Raw genomic sequence first — 9,715 nt, forward strand, 5'->3', positions numbered from 1 at the left:
CTTAAAAACGACAGACTCCATGCACAATTCTATCCAACTTCAAATTTATTATTTACTGCAGGACTATAAAGTTGCAATATTACACAATACAACACAAGATTCCTATCTGTATTTTTGGCAGTGGAGTGTTTGGTGTTATTGATAATCATTTAATTTTACAATTTTAAATGTTGTTTATGGCCTCTATTGAGTTAACTAAAAACACACATGCCACAGTCTTCCACCCTTGTTTGTAATGCAATCGTTCGGCAACAGAAAGTTAAACAGACGTTTGGGGAGGAAGTACACTCACTGTCTCGCTTGATGGAGTGAGTTACAGTCACAGGATATTTTCTCTTGAATGAATTTCTCCTGCAAGAATGGACCGAGATAAAGACAGCACTGCGCCACATGGGTAAGCTCTCCTGGGAACAGTTTTTCTTCAGAAAGCTGTTTTACTTGTTTATTGGTTCTCTGAATAGCACAGATTGCATAAATGGTTGATATCTAATAAATAGTCATTTAGCAGATGCTTTTATCCAAAATAACATGTTTTTTTTGTTTTTTTTACAGTATCTCACAGAAGTGAGTACACCCCTCACATTTTTGTAAATATTTTATTATATCTTTTCATGAGACAACACTGAAGAAATGACAATTTGCTACAATGTAAAGTAGTGAGTGTACAGCTTGTAAAACTGTGAATAGAAAAGCCCAACAGGCTTGCTCAATATTAACACTGCTAACATTGGGCTTTTGGGGGTTTCATACGTAAACTTCACTAGTCCCAATTTTTAACTACTAGGGCTCCTCATTACACGTAAATTATGTGAAAGAGACAAAAACAGGAAAAAACTTTACTGAGAGGAGTTACAATGGTCTGATATTCCAATGTGTTTCTGCAGCAAAAAGTTTGGAATAAAAGTGAAGAAGAAACACAGGAAAGGACACAAGGGTGTTGTAATCGCAAACAAAAATGCTCTAGGTAAGACCATGAATGCAAACACTAGGCCTATGTTACGTAAGATGTAGAGTATTTCATGAGGATTAACTGCATGGTTTTGTTGACAGAGATATTCAAAACCATAAATTCAGACATATGGCAGCTGATCCTTAAAAAGGTTTAAAATGTTTGTAAACCAATTCTGGCTGAGCTGGTTTAATCGTTACGCTTTAGAGGCTGAGCCTGAAACTAATCCTGGCGATCCAGACGTGGTAAACGTACCCCAGCCTGGACCCTCTGAAGCGTCCACCTCTGCACCCGCTTCCTTCAGACAGACTGCTAATACTAAGAGGTACTTTTTGTTTTTCTCTCCAAACTTTACACAGTGTAATGTGTTATTTCTTGTAGATTATGTACAACATGTTCATGTTTTTACTTTTTCTGACTTAAAAGGTGTAAACCTGTGGTCAAGATCTTGGAAGGTGAAAGCAAACCACAACATTTCCAGGTAGAATTCAATACATTTTGAGTAAAAGTTGCAGTTATTTCTTGTTTAGAGATGATAAAGCTGATATTCTTAATATTGAGAGTCAAAATCTGTTCTTCCTAAGATCTCCATCAATATAACAGAGGCTAGACAACTAGTCGGGGACAATATAGACCCTAGTGTCGTGATTGAAATTGGAGATGAGAAAAAGCAGACGTCTGTGAAAGAAGGAACCAACGCTCCCTTTTACAATGAGGTGATCATGCTGTCTTTGATGGACACTTTCTGATAATGGCATTAATGGCAAAAATTTAATAACCGTGTTCTTCTCATCCCAACAGTATTTTGTGTTTGACTTCTTTTGCAATCAAGACATCTTTTTTGACAAAGTCATCAAACTATCTGTAAGTACTTAGGCTAAACAAAATACTTTTCTTGATGTAAGCTGCAATGCTTACTTTTGTGCACTTCTCTCAAAGGTCATGCACTCAAAGATCATGAAGAGCTACTGTGTGGGAACCTTCAAGATTGATGTTGGGACAGTTTACTCCCAGCCTGGTAAACACTTGGTTTGCATTTGGTCACATCTTTTCTTTAACTAGAGAGATAAAAGTTCAGAATCTGGTCTGGTCTGAGATTTGGATTATTGGTTATTCTACTTGTAAAACAATACTAAATCTTGTCTTGCTGTGCCAGGCCATCAGTTCATCAATAAGTGGGCCACGCTCACAGACCCCGCTGACATCCGCACAGGGGTGAAAGGTCACCTGAAGTGTGATATCAGCGTGTCAGGAAAGGGAGATGTTGCAGCACCGTCCCAGAAGTTCAGTGATGCCGAAGAGCAGATAGAAAAGTAAGATCTCAGTTTGTTTTATGGCATATTAAAGATTGAATGCAATAAAAAATACAAATCTCATCTACTATTTTAAGATTGTTAATCTGGACAGCCATGGTGGCAGATATCTAAGAAACCATTTATAATTAGTATTCGCTTTGTTGCTTTAGTATTCAGACAATAAAGATGAATTCAGTGACTTTCCTTTCTGATAAACTGCCACTACATCTCCTTTGTGTCTCATGAAAATGATATTGAAAACCTTTGTCCTCCTCCAGACACCTCCTGCTTCCCGAGGGCTTAAACCCTGAACGGCCATGGGCTCGGTTTTACGTGATCGTGTACCGTGCAGAAGGTCTTCCCAGAATAAACTCCAGTATTATGGCCAACGTGACCAAAGCCTTTGTTGGAGACACGACAGCCCTCATAGATCCTTATGTAGAGGTGTCATTCTTCGGTCAAGTTGTAAGCTCACATTTGAGTGCTTATTACAAAACAAACCCACTTAAAGGGATAGTTAACCAAAAATGAAAACATTCTGTCATTACTTAGCCTCAATGAATGTTATTTTAGTATTAGTTCTGTCATGACAACTCTCGGAGGGATTGGCATGGTAATGTACATGACAATGTTAATGTATTTGGTCTTGGCAGAATAGATCTGCTATGCTGCTGCTGCTGCGGCAGAGCAAGTACCGAGACTTGAAGATGCATCATCACACAAAATATACAGACACTCAATCCCTCCTACCACACAAAACCAACAAATGTAATGTGTTTAAGACAATACACCATGACAGCGCTCACAGCAAATTATCGAAATTACTCTCCCAATGATTTACTATTGCTTGGCCCTCTGTAATTTCACAGCTGGACCTCCAATCACAGAGCCGCAGACGCTAGGCGGAAACATTCAAATATGGTTGAAATGGGCGGTGTTCATAAGTCCATTCACTGAATAGGCAGATTTGGAGAAGTTGTTGTTGTTGTTTTTCTCAGATAAATTATATTTATTTTATTTAGATGATGTTTGTCTAGTTATGAATTGCTTAAATAAAATTTGTAATAACTTTTTTTATTTAAAACATTTATTTAAAAATTGTAAATATTGTTTTTGCAATAAGTTAGGCCGTCTCTGAGGGCCTAGAGGGCCCTGACGGTTCCCCACTGTGCGACTTGCATGAACGGTCGGTGCTTTTTGGCAGTTTGTTTGTTTGTAGCATGCTATTTTAGTGTTATGGTCAGTATTCTGGTATACTGGTTAGTGACTGTGGTTGTATAGCAATGTATACAGTATATGAGATACTTGCGTTCTTTATTTTCTGCTTGAAAGGGCAGGACATCTACTCAGAAGAGCACAGCAGACCCAGTGTGGAACGAGCAGGTGGTGTTTAAAGAGATGTTTCCTCCACTGTGTCAAAGACTGAAGATTCGGGTTCTGGATGAGGGAAGCATGAATGATGTGGCCATTGGGACTCATTACATTGATCTACATACCATCTCAAATGACAATGATGGAGACAATGGTTCACCATTTCATTACATTGTTAAAAAAAAAAAGATGTTTTGAATTATAGTGGCCACAAAAAGTATTTGGACACCATAGAAATGTCTGAAAATGATTCTGTTAGAAAAACAAAATACAAAAAATATCAAACCAAGTACCATCTTCAAACAAACGGCGGTAGTTATTTAGCATACTATAATTTAATATTTCATTGCTCTTCTCAAGGCTTCCTGCCCACATTCGGACCGGCATGGATCAACCTCTATGGTTCACTTCGTAATTCCACATTGGTGGACGACAGCCAGGAGCTGAACGAGGGTGTTGGAGAGGGGGTGTCCTACAGAGGCAGGGTTTACATAGAGCTGAGTGTGGAGATCCTGTCTGGAGGTGCTCCTGACTCTAAATCCCTGCTCTCAAAAATCAGTCTGAAAGATACCAAGGGAGGAAAAGCAGGGGCGAAAGATCCCAAAACTGGGACTGGAGCCGGAGGAGAGGAAGAGAAGTCCAAGACTGTAGGGCCTGAGGTGATGCCAGTGGAGTCCCCACAGAAGGTGAAGGTTTTGCAGCAGTCCTTCTTCTTTTTACTCTACTCTTTAATCTGTCCATCTTTTTGCACTTTTTTTGCCCTTTTTCTTTCCATTACACTAACATTTCCATTATATTGTAAAGCCACCCAAGTCATTGTTTAACTTTAATTTAGATAAATGATGAAGACATGGAAACTTTCCTGCTCTTTGGCTGTGTGTTTGAGGCCTCCATGATTGACAGAAGAATCGGTGATAGACCTGTCAGCCTTGAGTTCACCATTGGTAAATATTACAGTTTTTACATTCAGCAACATGGCACTGACCACAAATAGGATCAAAATAGGGTCTGAAACGCATAAGTTTAAATTTTTTTTCTGGTCATGGTGGAGTTAATGATTTAATGATTAATGTTCATAGTCAGCCTTTATGAGGATAAACTAAATATTACATTTTTATTTTCAGCATATTTTTGTGAAGTTTGTCATTTTTTCAACCCTGTTTCCAAGTGTTGTACATGTCTAAATGTACAGCATTAATTCTAGATGTTTTTTAACTAAATTTAAAAAAACATAGAATGGATCAATAAAAGAGAGGTATATTTATCCAACTAAGCTGTCACTCAGTAGAGACTTTAGTTTGAGACCAAGTATTGGTTTAATCTCTCATAAATAAAAGAAAATATATATTTTTTAATTGTTCATGGCCATTTTTTTCCATAAAATATATTTGGTAACAGGGCTGAACAGTTGAGCTAAATGAATACATTCAACACTCAATTTGTCAAGCTCTTTTTGAGTGTCACAACTGTTAGAAATGTTCAGTTCTTTGTAATAGAAAAATACCGTGGTGACGAGGTTGAACACAATTTGGGGGGCACAGATAATTTTTGTAGTTAAAATTACTTAAACGTTTTACTGTAACATACTAAATGTCTTTGAACGGATAATGTCAATATTATGAAATTAATATACTAACAATATTATGATTATACAAATAATATGACTCCTTTAAATGTGTGCTTGTTTATTCAGGTAACTTTGGGAACTTAATTGATGGTACTGCACCACCTCCTTCAAAGAAAAAGCTTGAAGATGTGTCAGTGACCACTCCTCTATTGGACACTGCAGCAACAATGCCGTGCAAATCTACTACTACACCAGAAAGACCTATTTTTGGAGATGCACAGAGGTGCTTACAACACAAGTTTATAACAAGTTTATACCTTCATTAAATAATGGAAAATACCTTAGTCATGACTGGACCCATAATCTTGTTTGTGCAGGCATTACATGCACTTGCCCATTGGAACGCAGAAGCCCTGTGTGTATATTTATAGCAGCTGGGAGGATCGAGCGTACCGACTCCATCACGCCAACATGCTGGACACAATTGCCCTGATGTTTGTATGTGATGTGAACCCTCAACCCCGTAGTGTTTTATTACAGTGCCATGTAATCAGCTAGTAGTTCATGTGATTCTTTTCATTTAATGTTTATCAGGAGGAGGGAGTCACTAAGGTGGCAGAATTGGATAAAATGTTGTCTCCAGAAGCCGGGACTCTCATGCATCATGTTCTTCGGGAATTTAGAAGAGATGCCAGGTAAGTCTAATGACCATAGGGAGTTAATGGAGATATTCAGTGATACCAGAACAAAAGCTCTTTACCATTAATAGGGTCATAACATCCATTTTTTTTAAATGTTAGTAAAGTTTCATGTTCAAATTCCTTACAATGTGACAGGGTGAAACAATTTTCTGAACACCCAATAGGTGTCACTGTTGGGTTAGTTTTCACTTTTGTGTCACGGTTCTGCATTCTGAAAGTTACAGTGTTTTTATAGCAAAACCAGGTGTTTTATTTCACAAGATGTAAGAAAATTTATTATTCATGAACTGTATAAAATGTCTGTTCACCCAAAAATGAAAATTCTGTCATAATTTACTCACCCTTATGTTGTTTCAATTGTTTTTATCCATGGTCCATTTATTTATTTATTTATTTATTTTAGGCCATACAATAAAAGTCTTTAGGATCCAATGTTGTTTTGGACCCCACTGACTTTCATTGCATGGACAAAAACAATTGGGACTTTCTTCTTTTGTGTTCCACGGAAGAAAGATACAGTTATGTAAAAACATGAGAACATGATAGAATTTTAATTTGTGGGTGACCTATCCCTTTAATGTGCTCTCTTTAATGAAATTCTAAAACTGTGTCCTAATTATGTTTCTGCTGGATGTAATGGTATGTTTACTGCAGCGAGTTTATTGCTTTTGCTGAAAAGAAGGTGAAGGGAAGCAACTTGACCTTACTGGACAAAAAGAGGCTCACTCTGTGCAAACAGGAGCTGGTGGGTCTCTTCTGTGCATGCTCTCATTATTAAAGACCTCTATCTGTAAAACTTCAGACTAGCCCTCTGTCTTTTACTGTTCTTGTATGACTGTGAATTATTGCTCATTGCTGCTTTTCCTCCACAGTCTAGTTCAACTCATTCTTTTCACAATCAAAATATAACATTTGTAAAGAAATTAATTTGTAGGTTCAGTTAAAAGAGGTGTATAGGATCACGAGAACATAAATTCTGTGAAGTGTATTTAAACTATTTAAACTTGTGGTGCTTGTATATTAGTCTTTGGTTTTCTTTGCTGCTCTTCAGGAGAGTATGACAGAAGTAGCAGGAGGACTCCTTGAGCCCAAGAGGAGATCTTTGACTGTAAAAGAGATGATGCTGGAAGTCCAGAAAATTAAAAAGAAACTGAGATTCCTCGTGGAAGAGGTTGTTATTTTGTGTCATTGTTATATGCACATCCTTGAACTCTTATACGTATAATGTAAGTCTCCATCATTACTAATATTTATCTTCATCTCATGCCTTTCTCAGCCTCAACACACTTTACCAGACGTGTTTGTGTGTCTGGTCAGTAATAACAAGCGTCTGGTGTGTGCCAGAATCCCTGCTCGTCATCTGCTCTTCTCACAAAGCCCAGAGCAGAGAGGCCGAGACTGTGGGAAGATCAAGACCCTGTTCCTCAAGGTCTGAACTCTGTAATCAAATAGAAAATTGACAAATGCTAAATACCTTTTGTTGCCACTTCTCCTGTAACTTTTAAAAGGAAATGTGTCGTTCAGCCTCCAGGGAAGCGTGGACCAGGGTGGACAGTCCAGGCTAAACTTGATGTGTATTTATGGCTGGGAACTAGCAGTGATTCATCCCACATGTTGGACAATCTCCCATCAGGCTTTGAACTGGAAGGCATCTCATCTGAGGACAGGACTGGCCCTCCTCCTGATTATTTACTTTACACAGGCAAGACTGCTCATCGCTCTGTGTTGTTGTTGTTTTTTCAGTATCCATTCTTTTTATCTGTAAGACACTGATTTGCATGTTGACCCTGTTTGTTGTTGGTTTGCAGAGCAGCACTTGTTCCAGCTGAGGGCTCATATGTACCAGGCTCGTGGTCTCATTGCAGCAGACAACACTGGCCTCTCAGACCCCTTTGCCTGGGTGTCTTTTCTGTCCAGTAGCCAAAGCACTGGTGTAAGCATGAGTTTCTGTGACGATATTCTAGACAAAAATCCAATAGATGATGCTGCTAACTGCACTAGTGTATTCTGTATTAGAATGTTCTTTCACTATAGTTGAGTTTAAATTAGACTTAACTTTTAACACGTACAGATCCAGAAGTGCAAATACTGTAGCAATATGTCTATATATATATAATGGTATTATTATGGTTCAATGAAAAAGTGCAAGGTTTTGAAGTACAGGAAGTTTAATTAGTGAATCGGTCGTCAAAATACATTTTAGAAAATGTATAGAGAAGTAAGAGCACCTATTTTACATATACATACTTGGTTTTGGATAATTAGCCACAAAGGATATAATTACCACAAAGCAAATGATCTGATTATGTGAAAAGGTAATTGATATTTGTTCATACTGTACATTTTTTTAGATCATCAAGCAAACACTGACTCCCACATGGAATCAGCTGATCCTTATAAATAATGTGTGTCTGTGTGGAGGGCTTTATGAAATAGTCCAGGAGCCACCGCTTGTTGTGATTGAAGTGTATGATGATGATGCAGTGGTGAGGAAAATATATTCCCTTATACAGTATGCAGACTACAAATGTAGGTCTTGTCCTAGTGTGGATTGTCCTGTAGTTTAATTAACCATTATATGCAGCTGAAAAAAAGCTGCTGTATTGTTTCTCTTCATCTTTGCAGTATCTGTCTTAAATATTTTTGAGCTGAAGCGATGGTTTGCTTTCTCCAGGGTATAGAGTACCTGGGGTCGACAGTGGCTGTTCCTGTAGTCAGACTGTCAGATGAGCGATACTCCCCTCCTCAGCTGCAGTACAGCCCTCTGTTCTGTGGCAGTCTGTCAGGAGGAGACATACTGGGAGCGTTTGAACTCATTCAGGTCCAGTCTTACAAACACAACACATGACAGTAATGTGCATTTACAGTACAGATGTGGTTGAATCTGCTATTTATTAATATTACTGTTATGTCTACTACTACTGCTATAAATAATAATAACATTTATAGTATAATTGTCTTGTCCCATGATCCTGTAGATCTCCAAATCAGGAGCACACACACTTCCTGATTTAGATGAGCCGGATGGAGGGGTTATTCCAGTACCGTCATACATTCGACCTGTGCTCTGCAAGTACAGAATTGAGGTAAACAATCTGTGACTTATGGTCTATATGTTAAATACAAAAAATGGGTAACCACTTCATTACCATTCTTATGAAGGTACATTGCATTGCTCTCTAGTTTAGCTGACAGTTGTAAAAATCATTGCATAGCGTGAGACAGATTTTGTGTGTTTGCAGTCATTACATTTCATACATTGACAGTAAAGACTTTATTTATTTTCTTTTAGATTCATGGTCGTTAGTCATTTGAATCCCAGGGCCATCATTATTCTTGAAAATCATTTATGAACCATTGATTTCATAAGTTCATGAACAATTTCTAAGCACCCACATACACAAAATGATAATATATTTATTGTATTTTTTATATTAACCCTGTATAAGGATTTTCTATTAAACATATATACATGGGTCAAAGACATTAAGATGTCTGGATCAAAAGAAATTTACTAAAGTGATTTTATGTCCATAGAAAGCACATTAATATAAGTAAATTGTCTACTTTTAAGGTTTGAAATATGTTTTTGGAGAATAAAATGTCAAAATTTGGTTGAAATAATGTTCCATTGTCATTCAGTGTAACTCAATATGTATGTAAAAATTCAAACAACATACTTATTCTGATGTGTACATATTAAAATATATAAAAGAATAAGGGAGCATATTAAATTTGATTGTGTTTTAAATGAGTATAAAATTCTTACTGACAAATGGGCAAAACCTAGGATAGTGGCAAATTTTAAAAATGTAAAATTACAACTAATTAG

General features: G+C 37.3%; 2 protein-coding genes across 5 annotated transcripts in view; both read left to right on the forward strand.

The window, feature by feature from the left end:
* The first annotated feature begins 325 nt into the window (after window positions 1–325).
* Window positions 326–1,698, forward strand: LOC107738111 (fer-1-like protein 6). Its single transcript, XM_016549800.1, has 5 exons — window positions 326–394; window positions 885–964; window positions 1,157–1,274; window positions 1,376–1,430; window positions 1,534–1,698. Exons 1-5 carry the CDS (start codon window positions 360–362, stop codon window positions 1,696–1,698), a joined length of 453 nt encoding a protein of 150 aa, XP_016405286.1. The 5' UTR covers window positions 326–359.
* Window positions 1,699–1,891: 193 nt separating this feature from the next.
* Window positions 1,892–9,715, forward strand: part of LOC107738098 (fer-1-like protein 6) — a 17,603-nt gene continuing 9,779 nt past the window's right edge. For 2 of the 4 annotated variants that reach the window (XM_016549768.1, XM_016549770.1), the window contains exons 1-15: window positions 3,345–3,430; window positions 3,577–3,769; window positions 3,976–4,301; window positions 4,451–4,559; window positions 5,309–5,465; window positions 5,560–5,680; window positions 5,777–5,877; window positions 6,538–6,628; window positions 6,935–7,054; window positions 7,160–7,312; window positions 7,408–7,585; window positions 7,692–7,816; window positions 8,235–8,369; window positions 8,558–8,704; window positions 8,862–8,969. In XM_016549768.1, the coding sequence (XP_016405254.1) occupies window positions 3,643–3,769; window positions 3,976–4,301; window positions 4,451–4,559; window positions 5,309–5,465; window positions 5,560–5,680; window positions 5,777–5,877; window positions 6,538–6,628; window positions 6,935–7,054; window positions 7,160–7,312; window positions 7,408–7,585; window positions 7,692–7,816; window positions 8,235–8,369; window positions 8,558–8,704; window positions 8,862–8,969 (1,998 nt within the window). In that variant the 5' untranslated portion in view covers window positions 3,345–3,430; window positions 3,577–3,642. Of the gene's footprint in view, window positions 1,968–2,105; window positions 2,263–2,522; window positions 2,710–3,344; window positions 3,431–3,576; window positions 3,770–3,975; window positions 4,302–4,450; window positions 4,560–5,308; window positions 5,466–5,559; window positions 5,681–5,776; window positions 5,878–6,537; window positions 6,629–6,934; window positions 7,055–7,159; window positions 7,313–7,407; window positions 7,586–7,691; window positions 7,817–8,234; window positions 8,370–8,557; window positions 8,705–8,861; window positions 8,970–9,715 lie in introns of those variants that run through there. The other 2 variants (XM_016549771.1, XM_016549769.1) reach the window with 2 other exon arrangements.

The sequence above is a fragment of the Sinocyclocheilus rhinocerous genome, unplaced genomic scaffold, assembly GCF_001515625.1.
Source record: "Sinocyclocheilus rhinocerous isolate Xijiao unplaced genomic scaffold, SAMN03320098_v1.1 scaffold1365, whole genome shotgun sequence".
Taxonomy (NCBI): Eukaryota; Metazoa; Chordata; class Actinopteri; order Cypriniformes; family Cyprinidae; genus Sinocyclocheilus; species Sinocyclocheilus rhinocerous.

Coding starts and splice junctions, on each gene's coding strand:
- LOC107738111 (XM_016549800.1), top strand. CDS start 360: ATGGACCGAGATAAAGACAGCACTGCGCCACATGG. Junction 965..1,156: donor CGCAAACAAAAATGCTCTAG/GTAAGACCATGA, acceptor GTTACGCTTTAG/AGGCTGAGCCTGAAACTAAT. Junction 1,431..1,533: donor GCAAACCACAACATTTCCAG/GTAGAATTCAAT, acceptor GTTCTTCCTAAG/ATCTCCATCAATATAACAGA.